General features: G+C 44.8%; 1 protein-coding gene across 1 annotated transcript; it reads right to left on the minus strand.

Annotated features, from left to right (window-relative positions):
- Window positions 1–13723: 13723 nt before the first annotated feature.
- On the minus strand, window positions 13724–18183 carry LOC136462897 (uncharacterized). The gene is made up of 6 exons (XM_066461940.1): window positions 17863–18183; window positions 17261–17393; window positions 16952–17055; window positions 16076–16220; window positions 15847–15987; window positions 13724–15726 (listed from the first exon to the last, which is right to left on the minus strand). The coding sequence occupies exons 1-6, from the start codon at window positions 17901–17903 to the stop codon at window positions 14221–14223; spliced, it is 2070 nt and encodes a 689-aa protein (XP_066318037.1). The 5' UTR covers window positions 17904–18183; the 3' UTR covers window positions 13724–14220.
- Between the last annotated feature and the right edge of the window lie 6757 nt (window positions 18184–24940).

A 24940-nucleotide genomic window follows, 5' to 3' on the forward strand; every position in this document is an offset into this window, starting at 1 on the left:
AGCTACACTTAGAATGTCATTAGGAACAATGTTCATGTTGACCATATTGCCTAATTACACTTCCAAGTAATAGTTTGACTTGTGTTGACCCTAGAGCTCTGTTGTTTGACTATTTAAAAAGTACAGCTTAGAGTGTTTGCATGTCTGAGTAACCTAAAGAAAAGTTGTAGCAAATTATATTGGGAACAAACTTTGTTTAGAGGCCAAGTCATGAAATGTGTGGAACAGTCTCAAACATGGCCCACAAGTTAGATTTGGGGGCTGATTCTACACTTAGAAAGTTTTCTAAGTCCTACTTTGAGTTTCAGTTTTAGGGTAGGCTACTTTGGTCCTTAATAGTTTGAAAACCGTGGAGTTTTAGATGAAGTTAATATTGACAATGTTGGAGTTTACATGTAGCTCTACCACTTTGATTAACGGACCTTTTGCTAATTCACCGTGGTTTAGGATTTAGGAGGGGTAGAAAACTCGCTGACAGTCGACTGATGCTGCATCTATTGGTCATCCCGGTCGGTTAGTCGTGGCCGACAGAGCTCAGGCCGCGTGCGCCATTTGGAGGCCGTACGTCGGCGCTGCCCCACCGGTCAGGCCATCACGGACACGACGATGCCACACGCCTGCTAGTTGCTTATTTGCTTCGCCCGCGTCCATCTTGCCTCACCAGTTTGCCAAAAGCAAAGCCGACGCCGTCGCCATTTCTCTGCTGAGCCCGTGCACCCTCGCCGTCATGTGTTGCTCGCTCTAGCTCGCCCACAGCGCCACCGTAGTCCACTTTAGCACGTCCACCTCGCCATTGAGCCGAACAGTCAAGGTAGAGGCCGCCTCTCTCCTTCCCCGCGGTGGAGCTCCATTGCCGCTGAGAGTTCCGTCGAGCTCTCGCACTCTCGCCACCGCATCTCACCTTGCTCCATCTCGCCCTTAGCTCTGCCTTGAGCTCCTCTATCACATTGTCATATCCACGCAGCCACCCAACCTCTGGTGTGGCCGCACTGTCATTTCCGCCACCGTCTGAGGCTCGCCGGTGTGGTGCTCACCATGACCGACCACCACCGGAGCCCTCTCACTCCCCGTTCTTCTTTCCCTTAGCTTCCCCGCGAACCCAAGATGCTCGTACCGAACTTAGCCATGCCCTTATGGCCGGACTTCGCCGGAGTGCCGATGGGTCCTCACCGCCGTCCGCCATTATCGTCGCCATCCTAGCTAGAGCTTGGTAGCAGTTGGGGAAAGGGCATAGATAGGTGCGGCTCGTCGCGAGGAACATGCCGGTGCCCTTGGTTTTGCCGGAGAAGCCACCGTCGGCGAGCACCACCGATCCGCGTCACCGGAGAGCCACCTCCTCTGTTTTCCTTTCACTTACATGCGGGCTCGGCTGACTAACGGACCCCACGTGTCAGTGACTCAAACTTGAAAAGCTAGTTCAAATATTCAGTTTTGGATGCTGTTTTGTAAATTTGATAACTGAAGTTTGGTAGATCTAAATTGTGTGGTTCAAATTTTGTTAGGATCATGGTGAAGTGTGGTATTTAGGAAAAATATAACATGAACACTTGTAGTGGAATTTTTGGAAGATTTAAATTGAAATTTGAGATGTGTTTTTAAATGAATGCAAACTTGTTTAATTTATATCTTGAGTTCCTGTGCTCCAAAAATAATGAAATTGTGTGGGTGAGCTCTTCTTGATTATTAGAAGCTCTGGTAAAAGTTTGGGAGTCAATGCTTGTATGGTTTTTGATTTATAAATTTTCCTTTTATCATTGGATGATCCTTGTGTGAATTTTAGTAATTTATCTATGAATCCAATGACCATGAAATTTATTGGAGGATGTCCTAGTACCTTAATGATGCTAGGAAAAATATAAAATATGTTGCTTGACACTTTTCACTTGGGTTTCCTATTTATGTCATTTTAAGCATTTATGCCTTGTTATTTTTGTGTAGGATGTTATACTTGTTCAAATGATGGGAAATTTATGTAGTAGCCTATTGGAGACATGTATAAGCTACTATAATGCTTGTGGAATTTTTTGTACACTTTGGACATATGTTTATTATTTAACCTAAGTATCTAAATAAATTAATAAAAGCATGAAAATAATTTATTTAGGAATGGCCACTATGTTTTCTGGTGTTCTTCCAACATGAGTGATGAGTTAGTAAAGTGGGTTTTGTCCATTTGTATGTTTACAACGTAAGTTAATAATTATTTTCTTGCATTGTGTCTTTCTGAATAGTTCTGGGAACTTTATAAAGTTCACCATGATAATTTGGGTTGCTGAGAAAGTGGTGAATACAAAAGTTGTAGATAACTTATGTATCTATCTCCCGTTACAATTTGGTGCCATTTGGCCTAGTAGTTTGGGAGTTACAGTCGTTCAAAGTTGGATCATAATTTTGTTTGCTCTCTGCCTTATTTAGACCTGATTCGGTGTTTAATTAAATTCGACCTGCTAAACTTGGGAATCATGTTGAGGTGATTAATAATGAATTGTAGACAATTTTATAAGCTTTCCAGATTATCTTGTTGCATATCTTTTGGATTAGTACAACTCCAGTTATGGATAAAACTAGTTACTACTGTTTGTAGCCTTGACTCTGTGATTTCAGTGAATAGCTTGTTTGTTTGATATGAGTCGGTATGATGAGTTAGATGCTAGGCTAACTAAAATAACTTGTTAGTTGCAGGTACTAGACCTCTTACTGAAGATGAACAACTTTATCTTAGGTTGTTAGATCTTGGTGAGTGTGTAGTTCTTGTGTTCTAAAAGAGATATGCACATACTCAGTAAAATAGATGTTAATCTTGTATCATCATGTCTTTCATGCGTCTATCTATACATGGATGTACATTTCATCATCATCTTCCATCTCTTGTGCATGCATGATTCTTATACTATGCATATGCATGCAATAGGTGTTCCAGAGGGAGTCACGCTTCTGGAATTCAAGCAAGTACTTCCGGAGGAGCAGCAGCAAGCTCAGGAGCAGGAGGTGCAGACACCTAAAGAAGGAGCCGACGAAGAAGTTCTTGAGTGTCCCGATCACCAACCTTCATCTTTTCTGAAAGGCAAGCCCCAGAGCATTCTAAGTCTCCTATGTTTTGAAAATGGTTACTTTGAGTATCTTTATTGGTGATGCATTAAGTGATAGGAACTAGATGCAAACACTTGTTGCATATATATATATCTATTCCTTGTCCAGTAAACGTACCCTGAATCCTATTTAGGTCCAGGAGCGAATTAAAGCTTAGCCTTGCTTAGACCGGTAAAAGTCAGGTGATTTCCTGTCACCTGCAAGTTAGGATAATGTCTGGTCACGGTTGGCTATATTTGCTATCGTGGAAAATAACCATGTGTTAATAATGAATTGTGACCAGACGGGATGTCGATAGAGAAGTAATAAGGCAAGGATGTCTTGGGTGTGGATCTATCCCCATCTGTGTCGGTTAAGGACCGATTCGTTGTACGTCCTCATGTCATGTTGAACGCATGCCTATCACTTAGTTGACCGGATAACTCGTTCCGACCACGAAGCCGAGTAGCTCAATTCAGGCTGGAAGTCTGGGAAGTGAAAGTGCGCACCCTAGCGGTAGTAAGGATGTGCGGGGAGCTATTGGCGTAAGTCCGAGGTGAGATTGACCACCTGGCAGAGTGGACTCCCTGAGGGTGTGGCGCTGCTCAGAACCACGATTCCTGAGTTGTACCAAAGGTGACCTAAGGCTGCCTTCACGTGGTATGCCTGGGTTTGTGTTAGGAATACCCCTCCAGCTGGATAGGAATCGATTTGAATCGCCGTCTCTCTTGGATAGTGAGAACTTGACTGGGCAGCGGCAACGTAGATGCACTTAATGGAACTTGATGGTTAAATCGATGATGACGATGATACAACATTATACCGGATATGGTTACTAATGTTTGGAGTTAATAAGTTGCTTGCTCTAGTACAGGTGCTAATCTAGTTGACAGGTTAATATGGATAACTTGCTGCTTACTCATAACTAAATTATGCTCTTATATCACTAACCTTTTATGCAAAATGGTTGTCAAGCAAGATCCACCGATAAAGCCTTGCATACTCCTTGGTGTCATTTATTTCTGGTTTATGACGGGTAAGTCTAGCTGAGTACATTCTCATACTCAGGGTTTATTCCCCCTTGTTGCAGATGACGTGCTCTATAATGGCTACTACAAATATTGTCTCCACCCTACGGGGGATGAAGACTAGATCATGGGCATGATCATCTATGTTATCTTATCTTGTTGCTTTTGCTGGATATGACTATGGAACTGGCTTGTATTTGAACTAAGTGTGTGTGATGGTCTCAAACTACTTTGCTTTCGCTATTTGTGAACTACGTGTGAAATGGATGTAACATGTGTCTTGTTATGTTGAATTACTGTGATCTTGGTTGTATGCAAGTTGGTTTGAAATCCTTCATGATTTCAGTTGACTACCGAGTTTATATGGGTTCAAGTATGACGGTTTGATGACTTCGGTGATTGCTTTCGTACTTGTGCTCTTATAAATTGGTCTTTTTAGGACATAGACTGCCCTCACAGACCCACACAAGTCTTTTCTGTGCACTTTGTCCTCACTCGTGCGCACCCGGGAAAGATTTCCCGATCGGTCACCCATCTTGAAATTGCTCTAGGCCAAGCACGCTTAACCTCAGAGTTCTTTAGAGATGGGCTTCCGGAAAAGAAGTTGCAAGCCTCTACAAGGCCGGGCCTACTTACATCTGGTAGCTTTTTCTAAGACATAGACTGCCCTCACAGACCCACACAAGTCTTTTCTGCGCACTTTATCCTCACTCGTGCGCACCTAGGAAAGATTTCCCAGTCGGTCACCCATCTTGAAATTGCTCTAGGCCAAGCACGCTTAACCTCAGAGTTCTTTAGAGATAGGCTTCCAAAAAAGAAGTTGTAACTTGTTGGTATGAGTATCCTATTAATCCTGTTAAGCCCTGGGCCGGGATGTTATAGACTGATTTTTGCGATTGTTGTCCGAGTTGTGCAACACATTTCCCTACTCTAGTCTTTTTCTACGCCGCCTCAAATGACTTGGTGAGAGAGCGCTCGTAGTCCGATTTTGGCAGGGTCTTTTGAGATTCCCGCTTTTTCTAGTCCACCTTCTTTCTTAGAAGATCTAGAGGTAGGTAGAAGTACGGTTTCTCCGGGTTATCCCTCACTTCTCGTTGCTTTCTTACTTTTTCAAAGAAACTGTTCACATCTTTTTGTACTGCAGCATTTAATTCATTTTCACTTTTCTCGTAAGATAGTTTTTGGGGAATAACTGGATTAGAGAAGGCTTTCTTCTTTGCTGGCTGGTGGGCCAACTACTTCATTTACGGGGCAGACCTCTTAGGAGCTGGCTGCTTCTTGGTCATCAAAGGAGGCGGAGCAGCCGTTGGAGACCTCCTTAGAGGCGTTGGAGACCTCCTTGGAGGTGGCGGCGGGGGCGGCGTTGCATAATCATTGCTCGGAACACTATGATGATCTGGAGATTGAATAATTGGACTTAGGTTGATGGAGGCCCTGCTATGTGAGTACAAAATAGAATAATTAGGTATAAGAAATTGTTATTATTAATCATGCATGTCAATAGAAAATTAGTGAAAAAATTGTCTGGCAGTTGAGGAAGCGGTGGTGGACTAGAGACCCCGAGAATAATAATGTAGCGCTTGCGCCATAGTATGAATGTCTTCTCTGCTTCTCCTAGAGTCTTCTCCCCATCACCTCCTAGAATGTCAAGAGCCAGATCACTAAAACCTTTGTTAACTCTATCCACTGAGACGCTAACATATCTAGGTGGTATTATTGCCCTATAGATTCTTGGTGTCTTGGTAGGATCTGGAGGAGAAAAAATACCGAGAGCCACCATGATTGTGGCATTCTCTTTTGGAATATGTAGCTCACATGATGTAAACGGTGCAGTGATGTCATCCATGGGGAAACGTAGCATTGCGTCATCTTGATTTGGCAACTCCGTGGAAGCGCAGTTGCTTTTCAACTGATCAGGGGGGCTAATATTAATGTTGATTCCTGGATCTGATGCCTACCTTTGGGCATTCATTGCTATTTGCACTTGCTTTATGATTTCTTCCTGCATTCTAGCTTGCATGTCTTTTTGCGCTCCTGTGCTTGAAGCAACGCCTCCCGTGACTCATGAACATATTCCTCCAACCTGCTGATCCGCGCTGCTTCCTCATCGTTCCTTCTCTGTCGCCTTCTATAGGTATCTCTGTCGTTATTTGATAGAATAGAATAAAGAAACAACTTGGGCTTAATAACGCCTTATTTGACAACATGGATACGTAGACCAGCGTTAGAGCTATCTCGTTAGCTTGTGAGGCGTGATCGGATTTCTAAGCATTTCAGCTGTCATTGGTTATTTACATCTATGCATTTGCATCAATGCATATCATATAGGTACGATGATGGATCAGCGGATCGATTGAAGAATGATTGGGAATCCGAACATGGTGTAATGGTATTCTCTCCAAGAGATGATGTAATGGGCTTTCTATCCAGTTGATGGTGGATGATCTAAAGATACAAATACTAACTTTTTAATATATATCTTACCCAGGCAAGCCCCGGTGCATAACCCCTACTTTTATGCAGTTTAAATTATTTTTGTGCATTAAGTTTTAAGGAGTTGAATGAAACCCACTTGCATATATATATACATATATATACACACACACACACACACATATATATATATATATATATATATATATATATTTTTATCCTATGAGTTTTACTAGTATGACAGGATCGTGTAGATTGCTATGCTACAGGACTCCGATAGAAGTCGAGTGATTGCCTATCACTCGCGAGAGATAGGAAATATATTACTGTATTATTATCACTTTGACAATATAAATGGTGGAAAGAAAAAATGGTGACCGAGTAATTTAGTATTCTCCCGTGAGTGCTTAGTGTCTAATGGAAGACAAGCACTCCTGGGAGGCATTAGATTAGGTGGTTCTGCCACACTCAATAACTAAGCAAATAGATATCCAACATCATTTCTTGAGAGACCACGAAGCCAAAGGAGATATCAAAATTCGCCATGTGAGCACCGAAAAGCAACTAGCCGATATCTTCACTAAGCCTCTTGATGAGTCAAGGTTTTGTGCTTTGCGTAGTGAGCTAAATATACTTGATTCTCGTAACGTGGTTTGAACTATAGCACACCTTAATTGATGAACTAGCGTGGATAGGAGAAATGAATTGCAAAAGTTTAAATATTATGCTTAAAAATATTTATCATAAGAAACAAGTGCATTATGATCATTGTTTGTATTGATTATTTTTTGCTGATCATAGTGTGCTTGAGATATGTGTTCATATCCTATATATATAGAGGTATTTAGTTAGTAGCTAAATTTGTTGTACTGGGGAGTGTGGCTATGCCGCGCCTACCCTGCTACAGTGCCGCACTAAGGCAGTGCCACGTGTGGCGAGAGGGAGTGCCGCACTTTGAATTTCAACTAGAATTCAACCAAAAACTATAGTTACTATGGGGGCCATCTTACCTATCTACTTCACCTGGCCTAAGCGTGTTCTTTGAAAAAAAAAAGGGATAGAGTGCTCACAATCCCTGCGCCCTTGATGTCAAGGCGCTATAGCAGACAGAGCCTACTGAGAACAGGGGGCAACCGCCCACCAAGGCCTAATTTGAAAATAAGGGGAAGGGAAACCCAAAAATGGAAAGCCTCTTATATAGGACTAAGTGGGTAATTAAAATGACATGTCTATGGATTGTCTACTACGGAGAAAAAAAACAGGATCCCGATGGGGTTGAAATTTCCAAACTAGCCACAATGGGGCTCTAGCCAAGCTCTAGTGACCTGAGTTGTGACATAGGGCCCAAGAACTTAGGGCCGCTGCCATTGAGGTTTGTTGAAGCCAATACGTAGATTGTGGAGCACCATCCTCACGAGTGATGTTGGTATGGGCCCAGTGAACGTGTGGGCGGAGATGTTGAGGTGCCAGTCGTTAGCGATGCGTCCGGTATCAGCACCATTCTTGTAGTAAAGGTAGAATCTTCCTCTTCGCACGCCATAGGAGCGAAGATATCTCAAGCTTGAAAATTGCCCTGCAAATCTGAACTGTTGGAGTGGTGTTCTTGAAGATTTTGTTGTTTCTGCACATCCAAATTGCCCAGGACATCAATACTCTGATTTCCATGAAGAAGGGGTTGTTGATCTGAGTCTTCAGCCGTTCTAGGTTTTGCTGTGGGCTTAAGTTTGCAGTGACATGCAGCCCAATTTTTTCCCAACAGGGTGAGGCAAATTTGCAAGTGATGTACAGGTGAGTTGTGGTTTCTGCTGTGTTTGCATTGCATAAGACACAGTTGTAGTCTAGTAGCTCCATACTTCTTCTTAGTAAGTCTCTTGTGCTTATTCTGTCCTTCAAAAGTAGCTAAAAGAAGATCTTGTTTATTTTGATTGGAACTTTTCCACAGCCACTGGAATGCTGGATCTGAATGGGCCGGCATGCTTCCACTTAAATGATTGTAGGCCCTTTTTGAGGAGAAGTTGCTCGAACCCCAGATGTAAGTCTAGGAATCATGATTGTCCTGCAGTTCTAGGATATTCAGAGTGTCCTTTAATGCGGTGAATGGGTGTAAATGGAACATATTGTGAAAATGCTCTGTATTCTTTGCTTCAAAGATGGTGATGGACTTATTTTTGGCAAAGGAGTAAAGGTGTGGGTATTGCCATTTTGCCATTTTGGAATAGAATCATTCCACAAGTTTTCCCACAGCATACTGCCATTTCTTCACTAGCTTCGTGGTAGTGGACCGGCCTTTCTTGTTGCCAGACAGACTCGAGCGAGCCATACCTCAACTTGCAGGCGGTCTCGTTCGCGGCCGGCCGCTAACCCGCCTTGCTTGCCGTAAAGTTTATTAGCGGGCTTGCGGCTTGCCACAAAGCTGCGGATCTTGCGGACAAGTATTCCGTAGACACAACAAACTTGTATGTAAAACCCGCAAGACCCGCAAGACGTACAGTACAATATCTATGTATTATGTTTCCTAGGCTGAAGGGATGTTGTCCCTCATGCAGTTTTAATGAGAACAATGTCGATGTCAAGCCACTGCCGTATGTGATCATAATGATTCGTTGGCCAGCCTGTATAAGAAGCAAAAATTAGCTGTGCAGGATGAAGATACATAAGTGCATGGAATAAAGATGCTGTACTGATTCTTTCTCATCACAAAACAGGCAGAGATCATTTTCTACCTTTCTTCTTTTACCTAAATTGTCTCTAGTTAACAGCTTATTTTTCGTCAGTAGCCAAACAAAATAGGAGGGACTTTGATATCCCAAACAGAAGAAACTAAAACAGACTCGAGCGAGCCATACCCATACCAATTACCAAATTCCAACCCTCGGCCGGTCGCTGTCAACTGTCAGCGTCGGGGCTTTGCGACCCCGACGAGGAAAAACGCAGCCACTCAGGCGAAGAGCAAGAGGAAGCGCATGCGGCAGAGTCCAAAACCGAGAGCTGGAGAAGCACAGCGACGAGACAAACAAGCAACTGCCGGTGCCCAACGCGACAATGGGCGCCCGTCGTTGCCACCGCCGCCCGTTTGCAGCCTCCGCCTCCCAGTAGATGGTTCCGATGCTACCTACTACTTGTATATATATAAACACCGGCGGCGAGCTAGCGCTTGAGATCTCACATGCATCGTCGAACGCAGCCGGGCGGCCACAATCTCGCATGGTGAGCACGTGGTTTCTCACTGCGTTTTGTGCTAGCTCTAGCTAGTTTGCTAACGCGTCGGTGTTGTTGTGTGCGGCACGCGCAGGGCCTCCTGCCGCTGTTCCTCCGGGCGGTCGCGCGGCTGGCGGCGTGCCTGGCCACCCGGCCGGTGTCCGAGACGGCGGCGACCGTGCTGTACCACGCCGGGGCGCTGCCGAGGGACCCCGCCCTGGAGCGCCTGGTCTGCGACGACATGCTCGACGGCGGCGACGACGACTGCATCTTGCATTTCGTCGTCGGCGTCATGAGGTCCATGGGCTAGCCACACCTGCCCCTGCACGACCCGCCGGAGTTCAAGACATGCGCTGCTGACTTTGCTTCCCCTTCTTTTTTTTCTTCCTCCCTGTATTGATCGACAAACTTGTATGACCTACCTAGCAGTTTGGCCTCGGCGTCAATGGTCTGAACCCATCAAAATCACAGAGGAGCGCCTGGTCTGCGGCGACAAACTTTTATTTTTCTATTTATAAATAGGCTACGGCTCCCGTACTCCTTTTTTTAAAAAAAATAGGGCAAATCTCAAAACAGACAATTAAAGAAATTAATTATTTTATATTATTTTGCACCTGGATCCATAGTGGAAGTAACGTGTGCAAGTCTCCATGACTCCGTCTTCAGTCTTCACGCCGTTGTTTCTCTCGCGTCCTGCTTCTTCTTCCTTTCTCGAGCAGCGACGGCCGGTGGACAGAGCCAAGTGCCGCGCCTCCTTCCCCCTCCGTCCTTGCCCCCACCGCACCACGGGCCACCGGCCGCCCGCCGCGGCGCTGGGCACAGGAATATCAATTCTAAATCCATACAGACCATGGGAATATCGAAAACCCTTTGGCAAATCATGTTGTGTAATAGTCATCAGGATCTACTACATATGCCTTGGATAGTCCCATAATGTCTTCAACATCATCGTAAGTAATGTGGATTGCCCTTCTTCGACCAAATCTAAGACATTCGTCCTTAGCATCGTAATTTTGTAGTAAAAACTGAATAAGACTCGGACGCATCTTAATGGGTCTAATATACAGCATTCATCAGTCCAAAAGCTACAATTTTCCTTTTCTGGTCACGGTCTAATTTATCCACTATATGCCAAAAACGCTCAACCGGGCAAGGGATGTCGCCATAATTGTCTGACATTTTTTCTGAGATCAAACAAATCTACACTAGATGCAAGAATAAAGAGAGACAAAATAAGTCTACTGTACATGTAGGAATAAAGATTTTGAATAACAGATTTACCATAAAACAGTGTATCGTAAAACTAGGAAAAAATATTATCGGATGTAACGAGTAATGATGATCTTACGGCGTGCACAGAAAATTAGTAATGATTAATCCTGATCTTACGGAATGCAACAGAATTAATAATTGAGTATATCATGAGCAAGTGAAAAAATAGATCTTAAGAATCAATCACTAATCTTACGGCACGCACAGAATTAATAATGATTAAAATTAAACTACCCATGGAATAATCAACTCAACAATAAATATATCGAGAGCGAGTGAAAAACAGATCGATCACTATGTTATCATCATTTCCTCCCCTCCGTACCTTTCCCCTGTTTCCTCCCCGAGTTATCCCCTCCCTTCCCCATTCCCCTCCATCCCGCCCTTCCCTACTGCCCTCCCCTAGTTGCGCAGCAGCTAGGCCTTGCACTTTGGATCCGTATCGGCGACGAAGGAAACGGGAGGTGGAAGCGGCGTCCGACGACACTTGCGGTACGTTTATATTAGGTTGCATAAACAGGAGGCGGAAGCGGCGTCCGACGACATTTGCGGTACGTTTATATTAGGTTGCATGCCCCATATATATATATATATATATATATATATATATATATATAGGGTTCATCTTACAGATCAGAGTCCGGGAATGTAATCTTTGCGGATAGGATCGTTTTTGTTAGGATTTGATTGCACAGGTAGTTGTGATTCTTATGGATGGGGTGAGTCCGGGGGAAAATGTAATATTTCCTGATAGGATCGTTCTTGTTACGATTGGAGCCGGCGATGTTTGTTTAGATTTCGGATAGTGAAAAAAATCAGATACTACCGTGTTTGTTTGGATTTGTTTTTTTTAAGCAAATGTTTAGATTTATTTTGGATTTTACAGATACTACAGATAGAGCCCCATGTCTCTGCAGGCTCGGCAACCGGGCAGGGCAGACTTGTTCATCTATGCCAGTCGCAGTATAACCTGACCGGCTTGTATTTGATTTTCAAGAGCTGAACACCAAGTTACTGCAATTTCTAAATCTTCCATTGCACATTTGGACCTGAAGATTTAACTAACAATACTCTCCTACGTTGCAGCAGCATCCTGGTGTAAGTACCTCACTTGGGGATGCCCTGCATCCATGTATTTTGCAATGGCCGGTATAATATTCAGAACATAAAAAACGTTAAGGGGCTGTTTAGTTACCCAAAATCCAAACTTTGGCACTATGTAAAAAGAAGATTCCCCGTCACATCAAACTTACGGTACATGCATGGAGTACTAAATGTTGACGTAATAAAAAACTAATTGCACAGTTTTGTTGTACTTTGCGAGACGAACGTTTTGAGCCTAATTAGTCAACGATTGGACAACCAGTACCAAATACAAACGAAATGCTACAGTGCGCTACAGTGATTCCGACGGCGTCAACTTTGGGCAACTAAACCAGGCCTAACATGGTTGCCTTTGTATGCAACTGCTGGACGCTTTCTTAAAGACATGCAAGCCTGTATATCTTAGTACCAAGTGAACCAACAGCTTCGTTGCTGATCTTCTGCAATGCAAGTATCTGCAATGATTGCCAGAAATCTGAAACAGGTGCAGGACAGAAGATATGTACAGATGGCATTGTGCTCACGTGTACTTGTTTAGGTAGCAGCGCCTTAGAATAGAATGGCCAGAAACCTGGCCATAAAATATGGCCCTGTTTAGTTTCTCGAATTAAAATTTATTTCCTGTCACATCGAATATTTATAGGAGTATTAAATATAAACTAAAAAATAATTAATTGTATAGTTTGCGACTGATTTACGAGACGAATCTTTTAAGCCTAATTAGTACATGATTTGACAATGTGGTGCTACACTAACACAAGTGCTAATGACGGATTAATTAGACTTAATAAATTCGTCTCGTGGATTACTGACGGATTATGTAATTTATTTTTTTATTAGTATCCGAACATCCCATACAACACCCCAATGTGATACCCTAAAACTTTACACCCTGGATTTAAACAATACCTATTTCTTTTATTCGTGATTCTACTCCAAAAATTTGGAGGAGGTGTTCTAAGCGATTGTTGAGTATCTGAGTAATGAATTCATGAAACTAATTCCTTCCGGAAAGCAACTACTTATAAACAAGTTGTAAAAACTTTTGTACTGCCGTTACTTAGTATAAGTTCATCTTGACCTGCTGACTGTATTGGTTGAACTTGGCTCGGTCCGCCGGCCGCCGCTGCTCAGGAAAGGAAGAAGAAGCAAGCCGCGAGAGAAACGACGGACTGAAGACGGAGTCACGGAGACTTGCACACACTTTACTTCCACTATGGATCAGGGTTGGCCTCGGGCTGGGCTAGGACGTGCTGGGCCTAGGCAGGACCTAGGTGCAAAATAATATAAAATAATTAATTTCTTTAATAGCCTGCTTTGGGATTCATGCTATTTTTAAAAAGGGAGTACCGGAGCAGTTGCCAAATAAATAATACTGAAACAAGACCAGCGGTTGCTTTGGTTGAAAATTCAGTAGTACAGCAGTAATAAGATTGGTTCGAAGATCCCAATTGTTTTTTCCTGTATTAATAAATGCAAAAGACTGGTTGGAATATTCAAGAAAGAAGAATATTGTTGGCAGTCATTGCTCGCGAATCCACGACGCAAGAACGTGCCCAGAATGATTTTGCAGCTCTGCTGAGCAGAAGCTTTCGGCGTCGGCACCGCTAGATGCGGCAACCGTCACATGCCCTTCCTCCCCCAGGAGAAATTAAATAAGGAATCAGACAATGCCGCCAGGCTGCCTAATTGTTGCTCAAGAAAATGGCATCTGCTCCAGCCTCATCAACAAATGGAGGAAAAACTATAAAAAAGAAGAAGAAGAGATTCCTTTATCATCATAGCCGCATCAATGGGCATCTATACACCAACAATATTTGTTCTATGAGTACAACAATGACAACCACATCCAAATCGTTGTAGCTGACTACTGGTATAGAATATGGTATCCCTATGAATTGCCACATTTAACTCTTCCTGATGACAATACCCTACCAAGACACACTCCGAGCAACACAACCAAGTATACCACCAAGATAAAATGCTGCAAGAGCAGGCCGATTACATCTCGAGCGTCCTCTTATTCACATGACTCGCAGGCACCATCAGATTTCAGATTCCATGGTACAAGTTCCTGAAAGAACAGAAGCATTGCAGAAGACAGTCGTGTGGCAGCTCATGCGTTCCTCAGAGCACTGATCCGGGCAGCCAGTTCGTCGAAATCTGGCATACTTGGATGCACATTCCCTCTTGACATTTCTGGCTGCATGGACAAGGACCGAACAGGGGCCTTCGACTTCGGCTTCGCCTTTGGGCTTGCGGATTCTGAAGGCAGAGATACAGCTCTTTCAGGACGATGTGCAGATGCCCCTTCTTTATTAGATAGTTCTCCAGCTCCATCATCAGCACGTTGATCAGCTCGAGGCCGCGGGATCCGGGATTTGACTCTTTCTTTGTGCTCCTCCCTGTCCAGCCCTTTCTTGCTGTAGTGCATCAGAAGCTTATCCATCATCTTTTCCTCATCATCACGGCCTCCCTTGCGACGATCAGCACTCCGACTCCTGTGTTTCCTATGTGAACTAGGGGCTCGGGGCAGCAGATTGCCGAAATCAATTGCTGTATTCACATCATCACCATCTGACTCGTGGTCTTCGCTGGCCCCATTGTAGTCACTGTCACTTGTCGATCCGTTCCGCCTGCTTCTGTGCTTTCTTCGCTCACTAGGAATCCGGTGAAAAGGCCTTGCGTTGTTGATATCATCATCGACCCCCATGCCTTCTATGGGTAGCACATGACCACCTTTATGGTCATAATTGTCATAGGCTCCATTCCTCCTGCTTGAATGTCTTCTTCGGCCATCAGGTGCTTGGTTTGCCATCTTTTCCTCGTTAGCCATTCCAGCATAATCATCAACATGTGCAGGTGGTTTTGGAATCCTACTTCTGACCGAAACAGGGTCATAAATTGGTTCACGCTTCTGGTGGCCTGTTTCTTCAGCGCCACTATGCTTGTAACCATTTGCACCTTGATTTGCATGCTTTTCAAAATTTGGCTTAACATAAGGAGGACACATATTGGCTGCCTTCTCTGGCACAGGCTGTCTATCTTGCCTATCTTCAGCAACCTTCTCACCCATTGATACTCTGTAGGGCTTAGAATAAGGAGGAGCCTTGTTCACTGTTTTACCATTCAAGGTGCAAGTTGAATCAATTTCTTCCTTTTCTAGGCCCAGAGTTTTAAGCCCCAAGTCAGCATGTCCCCAACTACGATCAGGTCCACCAGAAAGTTTCACCACACCAACATCCTGTTTTTTTAAGCCATTGAGGTCCAACACCTCCGCATCCATTAGTTCCCTCCGATGGTGACTATCTTTTTTGTCATATTTCTTCATTTCTTTCTGACCATTCTTTTCTTTCATGTCCAAAGGAGGCAAAGGATTATCCATGTGCCTTTTCTCACTAGGTTTATCTGAGTACTTCTTTCTGCTTTTTTCGCCTAGCTGACCAATGCCATCAGGAACAACATGGATATCTTTGGGCTTTACGTTTTGTTCCTGCTTCTGTTCATAGCCTTCAGGCATAGCTTTAGTTTTTCTTTCATGAACAGCATGCCTATCAACCTTGTGTCCATCTCGTGCTGATGCTTCCATCTCCTGTTTAAGTGAACTCTTCTTTGGAAAATCCTGATGGCAAAAGAATGTGAAGATTAGAATTGAGTGACCCATATATGCTTACCAAATGATTATTCCTTTGGTAAGTCCTTGCATGTATTTGATAATGCAAAAGGTTTACTAAAACCTTACATGCTTATTTTGAGAGCCACAAGTTATCTTCCATTCCAATGCCCTGCTATCAAATGGAACTGAGAACTCTTCAGCAACACGTTTCATTACTCGCAACTTCTCTTCATTAGTAAATGATTTACTCTGGAGGTTCTGAACAAACTGTTTCACAGAAAAGTTAAGTTAATCCATATGTTCCAAACGATGGAGACCAGCTCAAATATAAGAAAAGTAAAAGCAATTTCAGCACCTCAGAATTAACAAAAGGCTCGACAGAACTCCCATATTTCTCTGTAAATATATGTCTGAGGTCACACAGTTCAGGCAAATCAGGAAATCTAGCAGCAGCAAATATTAGAGTAGACACAGATTCCAATGCTTCCTGAGGGCATTCACTGTTAAGGAACATCACAGATTCAGTGATCAATTTGGAAGAAAGTCTTATTGTAATATTAATCGAATTGATAAATAAAAGAACTAGATATTTTGATAATGATACAACTAGAAACAACCAAAGTAAAAAATATCTACCATCTGCATATCCCTAAATGTGAAAACAGTGGTATTTTGGGGGGATGAGAGAAAAATGGCAGTACACATGATTATAGTAAGCAAAATGCAAAAAGAGGATCTGGTGTATGTAGGAATATCCAAATCTTGTACAATCTTGGGATACTATGGAAATTGCTAAACCAGAAAAAACATCAAGTCAGTGATTAGCTACCTTGACTGAAAGAATTTTCAATCTTAAATGCGACATATGCATGACAACAGGAGTATGGCATGCCTTGAGCACAAATGAACAAGAAAATCAAGTTATATCTAATCAAGCTATGCACTGAAGCAATTATCTCCAAACAAGCCACTTAGGCTAGGAATCCATAGAGCACTGATCAAACTGAATATTCAAAAGGGATGATGTCTAAGTCTAAGCCACCTTAATCAGCTACAGCATACTAGAAATCAGAGCTACTGCAACAAAAATTGGATGGATTATGATGTTTCCCTTTTTCTTCCTAGCAAGAACACAAACACATGCAGAGCACATGTGTATGCAGCACTAAAACAGATATTCACAAGATGGAATCAGTGCATCACTTGAAGAAGGGTGGCAACTGACAATTACCTCTCTTTCTGCATGTGGTTGAGCAGCTTCACAATATACTCGCAGTACTGCTCTATCATATCATAGCACGATGCTTGGTTCATCTCAACGATCAGCCCTTCCATCTGCAGTTCAGGGGGAAACGGCTAAGTAATAGCAATCAGGAACATATCACTACAAACACCATCACATGGCTCTGCATTTCGTCATAAATTTCTCGTGCAATTCAGCTTCGAAGAATATTTCCATTTCGTCAAATTCGCACCAACGCAAATCCGTCCGACACCACTAAACAATTCAAATTCAAGCCTTCAGAAGTGAAGACAGTACCCGTGCGAAGGCGTGCGATTCAAGGCCGTTGGTGAGGAGGTCGGCGACGTCCTTCTTGAGAAACTTGACCATGGCTTGCTTCTTCCGCCGCAGCAGATCCAGCCGAGTCCGGGTGCACTTGATTGCGTGCTTGCTGCACCAAACAACGAATTCAGCGATTAGGAGGGGGAATAGCAGAAATCAAACAAACACAGGCCAAATCGAGAATGCAGGAATCTGGACAAACAGCAGGAAAGCAGAACATAGATCGAGAACAGGACCAGATTCTCTGCTACAAAAAGGAGGGGGGAAAGGCGCTCGCAAGTCCGGGGAACAGTTCCTTGAATTCGCAGATGAGAAGTGGAACTAAACAATTCGGAATCCGAGGAACGCAAGAACCGAGGGACGCAGCTACCCGACTAAGCGACCGAATGCAGCTAAACATTCGACTTCATTTTCTCCGCGCAAATCGGAAGGCTGAACAAATCGTCGGCAAAAGGAAGCTCAAAACAACCGATTTCGAACTCGGCTGTCCAGAAAAACAGGCAACGAACTTCGAGAGCAGCCGGGCCCGAAGCTCCCAATCACGCACCAAACCGAATCAACCGGAAAGATCTCTGTACCATTTGTTGTAGAACTTGGAGTTGAGCAAACTGTCAAACATCTTGCCCGCTCCCTCGGTCCCCCTCTCCTGCGCTTCTCTCTGTTCTCTTCTTCTGTTCTCCTCCTACAGCTCCTCCCCCTGCTTTAACCACTGGCAGAGGAGATGGTGGGAGGCAGGCAGAGGCGGCCAAAGCGGCGAGCTGTGGCGTCAAAGCATCAGAAAGAGAGGAGAAAAAGGAAGGAGAGAGAGAGAGAGAGAGAGAGAGAGAGGTGGTGGTGGTGGCCTGGTGGGGTGGGGAAGATAGCTGGGCTGGGTGGAGGTAGTGGAGAAGAAAGAAAAATGTGAGCTGTTGCTGAGGAGAAGCCAGGTGGCCATGACTCATGAGGTATATCATTCGGTTGCATTGCATGCACGAGAAATGGTGAAGAAATTTTGGCAGCCAAAATGGGTAAAAATAAGCCTTTTACTGTAGTGGTCGGATTCCAGATTTTATACGGGGTGAATAAGCAACAGCGGTTACTGTTTCCGGAAATTTAAGTTCTTCAATTGCAGTTTGTGGTGCAATTACCGCGTGAGTGAGGGGTGGGGTGTAAATTTCTATAACTCTTTCAGGTGGCCGTGGAAAGTGCAGAAAAAACGGGAAACAGAGTTCAAGGATCTTTTGTTCAGTCAAGTTTCTTTTTTAAGGCCCACATTATAACAAAGGATTAATAGAGGAATTTTGTAGCATTTTAAACCTATAGGAACTTTTTCCAAAGGGTTCTTTGGAGCAGACGATTGGCCAGGATCTGTCGCGGCGTTAAAAAGAAGGCCATCCGTGTTGATATTAATTCCATATAGATATGAAATGGTACTCTTATGACTATGATATACGGAAAAGAATTGAGTTATATATAGATACGAAGCTATAGTACTCTTCTGTTTCTCTAGTTGGAGGAGTTAAGGAACCATGGAGCCACCGTCTGTTTTACATGATCCGTCTTCCTTTTAGCTGAATTAATTCGAGCCACACTTTTCCCTTTCTCATGAAGTAAAAGCGCAAAAAAGAAATGGAAAAAAGAAACTGCATTGATTGTGCTCCCCTTGTGCGCTTGGGCACACACAATGACACGAACACAATTAGTGGTGCACTCACCACCAGAGCGTGGGCCCCACGGGCCAAAAAATTGAAAAAAGAAGAAGAAGAAAGGTCCAGCGTAGCACCGCTGCGTGCAGTGCATCACCCCAAATACCCACTCCAACTTCACATGCAGGTGGAGAATCACACTCATGACTCATGTAGGAGTAGTATAGAGCTCTAAATGATAATAAAGCTGACAGGTACTAATAATATACTACTGGCACAATTGATTACCGTAGAATAGAATGGCACCCACACCCTAATCTCCACTCCACCCGACACAATTGCTGACTAAAAATCTTCTCCGCATCATGGCCTCGTTTAGTTCGCGAAATTTTTTGAAAAATGGTATTGTAGCATTTTCGTTGTTATTTGATAATTAGTGTTCAATCATAGTCTAATTAGGCTTAAAAGATTCGTCTCGTGAATTTCGTCTAAACTGTGTAATTAGTTTTATTTTTTATTTATATTTAATGCTTCATGCACACGTCTAAAGATTCGATGTGACGAAAAATCTTGAAAAATTTAGCAAAATTTTGGAAACTAAACACTACCCAGATCAGATGGAGCGGAATAGTTAACTGACAGCAGCGGTGCACGCAGCTCCTGTCAGTCTGTCACGACGAGTCGTACCACTCCTAGTAGAGTGACCAGTACCACACGACGAGTCGACGATACGACATCGTGTAATCCAAGCCAAACCATTACTCCCTGGAACAGAACTTACTTTAATTTCATTTCAATCAATTTTAAGTCTTCGACATACGTAAATTAAGATAAATATATGTGCATCCAAACAAAACCTCAGTGTAGGAAAGAATGCAACTATAGGATTCGTGTCGATCAAACTTAATGTTTAACCAAGATTATAGTAAATAGTATTAATATTTATGTCTTCAAATAGATTTATTATAAAAATATATCGTATAACAAATTAAATGATACTTATTTTGTATCACGAATATTAGTATTTTTTTATATAAATTTATCAAAATTTAAACTGCTTAACTTCTTGAAAAGCGAGTAGAGAATTGGCTTTTCTGTGGACGGAGGGAGCAGAAGCCATCGGCTGCACGACGACTGCAACCGTGGGTTGGTTTGTACTGATCTGGATTAGCACGCGCGTTAACTGCACACGTGGCGGATGCCCAGAGGAGGTACCGTGCGCGCCCATGTGAGGCAGGGCAGGAGCTCGGATGAGAGCTTGTTAAATTGTTAATTTTGTGACGTGTGTGGGACGAGATGTGGCTGGCGGCGTGTTTAGTTGGGTTTTTTTTTATTTGGCAATTAGTGTTCAATCATGGACTAATTAGGCCAAAAACGTTCGTCTCGCGATTTCCAACCAAACTGTGCAATTAGTTTTTTTCGTCTACATTTAATGCTCCATGCACGTATCGCAAGATTCAATGTGATGACTACTGTAGCACTTTTTTGGAAGTTTTTTTTTTGAACTAAACACGGGCTAGCTTCGGCGACACTCAAAACTCAAAATGGCCCTCGTCGTAGGGTGGCCGGACGCTAGACACCACGGGCAGGCGGGCAGCTAGGAGGAGGCGCAGCGGTCTTACCACTCCGCTAGGCTTTTGATGGCAACCACCAACGACTATGAACAGAAGAGATGGAGAGGGAGGCTGCTGCGCTGCAATGCAAAGGTGTTGTCTGAATTCTGGAGGAATCTGGATGGTTTGGAGGAATACTGGAGGAATTTGTGAGAGAAAAACATTGTTCCGGATAAAAAAATAAGCTGATCAAGCCAGGTTTAAGGGCACGCGAACGGAGCCATCGTGTGAAGGACTGCACTGTAGAGGATTTATCATGAGTCGCTGGCACGTCACATGTGGGGTAGGGAGAGTGGGCCCACATGTCAACTGCTCTTTAAACGCCCCTCTGCGTTCTGCAATGCAATGCAGAGAGGAATTTAGGGCGTCCCACGTAATAGAGCCAGCTTGCCAGTGTCCAGATAATATATAAAAATTCGTTGCTATATTTGGTTACACAGTTTCCAAAGAACTTGGGTCCAGCGTCAGTTTTTTCATCCTTCCGGTTGGTGCGTACTCCCTCCGTCCCATTGAGTTTGTCGCTTGGGAATCGTAATTGTGAGGGGGGCATGGTTTTCAAACGACAAACTCAATGGGACGGAGGAAGTAGCTCAGGTGGTGGGCCAGCTTGCCTCGGTACAAACAAATAGACTAGCGATTCGTTCGTCGGTAGCGATAATCATTGACGCCGTTTGCTCCGACGAATTTGAAGAAATCTAAAGAAATTTATGAGACGAAATCATTCGTAAACAGTAAAATTTAGTCAGGAACAGTATTTGCTCCGTATCAGCCGAACGCGGCCAATGAATTTTGGCGATCCACATTGGATGAAATCCGAGTCAGCTGGCGATCTGCCTCCCTGGGGACGCCCTTAATGAGTGCGTACTCGAGTGGAAGTAAGTGCGCGATCCAAGGTACTGTGCTATCTGTACCACGCACTCGATTGCCTAACCATACCCATTAACCAACCATGTTAGTGATGTTAATGAGCATGTTCGCTTGTTGGTTTTAGCCAGCCCAAATCAGTCAACCAACCGTGTTTTTCTCTCATAATAAACCAGCATCAGCCAGCCTAAATCAGCCCAGAAACCAACCAGGCCGTGAGCGTGATGATCAGCAGGAGCGCCGCTGCTGCCACATGCTCTCCGCACAGTCGGCGAGCCTGCGCCTGCACCACGACCACGTGAATCTTCTATTCTTCCTCTTCCCGTGAATAAAAAAGACGAAATACAGATACTCTATCTATCCGGAAGCATGGATTTTGTTTCCTTCCAGCTGGTTTTGCTTGATCGAGCAAAACTATCGCAACTCTTTATCGACACTGCAGGCTGTAGGAGCAGCGTAGCAGGGCCAGGGTGTATAAAAACAGGAAGTAGGCCCCACCCAACCCAGGCCCAGGGTGTGCAACGGACCGACTGACCGCACAACTGATGTTGCCTGATTTGGAAGGAGGACAGGACAGAAGAAGCCGGAAGCAAAAGCCTGGCTACCCGGCGCAACGGTCGATCCGGGCCGGAAACGATGGGCAGCGGGGCCGGCGCGGACGGGGAAAACCGCTCGCGGGCTCGGCTTTTGGTTTGGGCTATCCGGTCCAGCGCCTCCCTCCAAACTCCAAAGTCCAAATCCAAACGGCCAGAGCAGAACGGGGGCAAACGGGTCGGGAAAGCCGGAAAGGGACCACCACCCGCCCACCCGTCGGGTATCTCTTTCGCGTGGCAGTTTGGCGTGCGGCGGTGCGGGACGCGGGGCCGGCGGATCCCGGCCGGGCACCACACATGATGGGACATCTGTCCTAGACTCCTAGGGGGGCTGCTAACCGGGGCTCAAGCTCATTCGAGGGGGCATGTGTTCGACTCGTGTGTGCGTAAACTTTTATCACGGAGATATAAATATGGTGAAAAATTGAATATTATCATTGTTTTTTTTATTTTTCTATGGGTACGGACGCACCCACAATTCTCTAATAGCTCAGAGATGGGACTAACTACACGATTTTGGTCCAAGCCACCACACCACGTCATCCGGGCCAGGCAATACAAGCTGGCTAGGGCGGCCGGCGGGGCAACAAAGGGCTGCTTGGTTCCCCACAGGCCCCCTCGCTCAGCCGGCACGGGCGACAAGAAGCTCGCTCAGCCGGATTCGGCGGCGCGCCACCACGAGGACGAGGCGACGATGATGTACATCGACGTGAGCGAACCGTGTGCGTGGCAAAGCAGTCGTCTCCGCATGTGTCGTGTCAATGCTCTCGAGTCTCGCTGTTTGCATCACGCCATATCAGTCGTGATAAAAAAAAATAAAAAAAGACGCCAGCGTGAACTCGCGTCCTCATTTCTCAGCTCGGAATTGGTGCCGCCGCGCGTGCACGCCTCTATCTCACTCCATGGCTGTACATGAACGAGGCAACCCATGTCTCCGATGTGTCTCCAACTCTCCACGCTCCATCGCATCGGCAACTGCATGCATCGTTCGCGCGTCTTGACGAGCGCATCGGCACATAGGTACCCATCTATGTTTATACTACCTGAATTTTACTCTAAGTCCACTAGTACTACCTAAATCATAGCTCTCAAATTCAGTTTAACAGTCAAGTCAATGATATGTGGAGCCCACATGTCATCCCCTTCCTTGCTTCCTTCCTTTGCCATAGACAAACTTAGCCAATGGAGGCCACGCCGGCTGGAGAAGATCGGGCGCCGGTGAAGATGGGGCACGGGGAGCTCGAGTGCGAGGCCACGGCAGCAGGAGGACTTCGGGGAGGACCGCGGGATGTGGAGGGCCGGCGCAGGCGAGGGCAAGGCGAAGGCGTGGGCGGCGTCGGGCGGTTCGGTGCGTGTCGGGGAGGAGATAGACGGAGGAAAAATAGGTACCGACATTTGTTGGCACAACAGATATAGGTAGTGGGAGGAGAAATTTATTAGACCAACAAAAGTAGATAGTTAAGTAAGTAGTCAAGTAGGTAACGTTTCTTTTTTTGCCCTCACTATCAAATATAGGATATGCGTAGTGAATTAGTTAGTCTGTTGGAGTGGTTTTTTTTTTTTTTTTGCCTGCACTACCTAAATATACACTAATACAGAGACGGGCTTTACTCCCGGTGGGGAACCCTCTTTAGTCCCGGTTCCCCATCCGGGAGTAAGCATCCGGGACTAAAGGGGGTCCTTTAGTCCCGGGTCAGGAACCGGGAATAAAGGGGACCTTTAGTCCCGGTGGGTAACACCAACCGGGACTAAAGGTCCTCCCAGCTTTAAAAAAAATAATACCTCACACCGCTGCGTCCCATGAGATTCGAAGCCAAGACCTCATGCATTGCCTCGCGCGTAGCTTACCACCCCACCTACACAACACATCTGACAATAGATGGGATGCTTCCCTTTTGAACTAACCCACCGGGAGACCTTTAGTCCCGGTTGGTGGCTCCAACCGGGACTAAAGGGTCCTTTAGTCCGGGTTGGTGTTACCAACCGGGACTAAAGGGTCTACCTTTAGTCCCGGTTAGTGTTACCAACCGGGACTAAAGGTTGAGGACTTTTAGTCCCGGTTGGTGGCTCCAACCGGGAGTAAAGGTCCACCTTTAGTCCCGGTTGGTGTCTCCAACCGGGACTAAAGGTCCCCTGTCACTGTGCCGAGCGCAGTAGCCGTTGGGCAGGGACCTTTAGTCCCGGTTGGAGACACCAACCGGGACTAAAGGTCTCTCTAGTCCCGGGCGCAAAAAATATCGGGACTAGAGCCTATTTTAGCCTCGGATGAAAGGTCTGTTCTCTACTAGTGATAGGATAGACAGTGGTTTAGACAGATGCTCTCAGCATCACCGATCGACTATCTATTCCCGCCCTTGTTCTTCCACAACAGGCGAGATCGATCTAACCGTCTAGTGCGCGTCGACTACTTGACTTTCTTCGTAATCTTGGCAACTCGACGGACTGGAAAGCCGATCGAGATGGCCGGCGTTCCCCTATGTCTACTTCGAGAACGGGAAGCCTCCTCGGTCATTTCGCACAAAAGATCATTTTTTTATCAAGAATGATCGCACAAAAGAACCGGTCATGTATAGTGTCGTGCACATCTATTTTTATATACGGAAATGTTATACAACAACTGGGTGTTTTATCACTCGGTGGCACACGAATATTTTTTGCAGCGCAACGGCGTAGGCGCCCGCCCCTTCCCACGCTGCCGCTGCCGCGCCTGCCATCTTCCTCAACTCCGGTAAGCTTCTTCCCCCCAACTCTGGGGCCGCCATCAAATTTTGTCTGTCCTTTTATAGAAAAAAAATTATTACTTATAATTTATAATTTGTTACTTGTGATTCGTGACTTGGCCACTAAATTTTGTCTTTGTCTTTTCATAGAAAAAAAAAATTGTTACCTATGATTTGTAATTCGTTACTTGTGATTTGCGATTCGTGCCAAGGAGGAAGATAAACAGTATGTATGCAAAAA

This window comes from Miscanthus floridulus, chromosome 7, assembly GCF_019320115.1.
Source record: "Miscanthus floridulus cultivar M001 chromosome 7, ASM1932011v1, whole genome shotgun sequence".
Taxonomy (NCBI): domain Eukaryota; kingdom Viridiplantae; phylum Streptophyta; class Magnoliopsida; order Poales; family Poaceae; genus Miscanthus; species Miscanthus floridulus.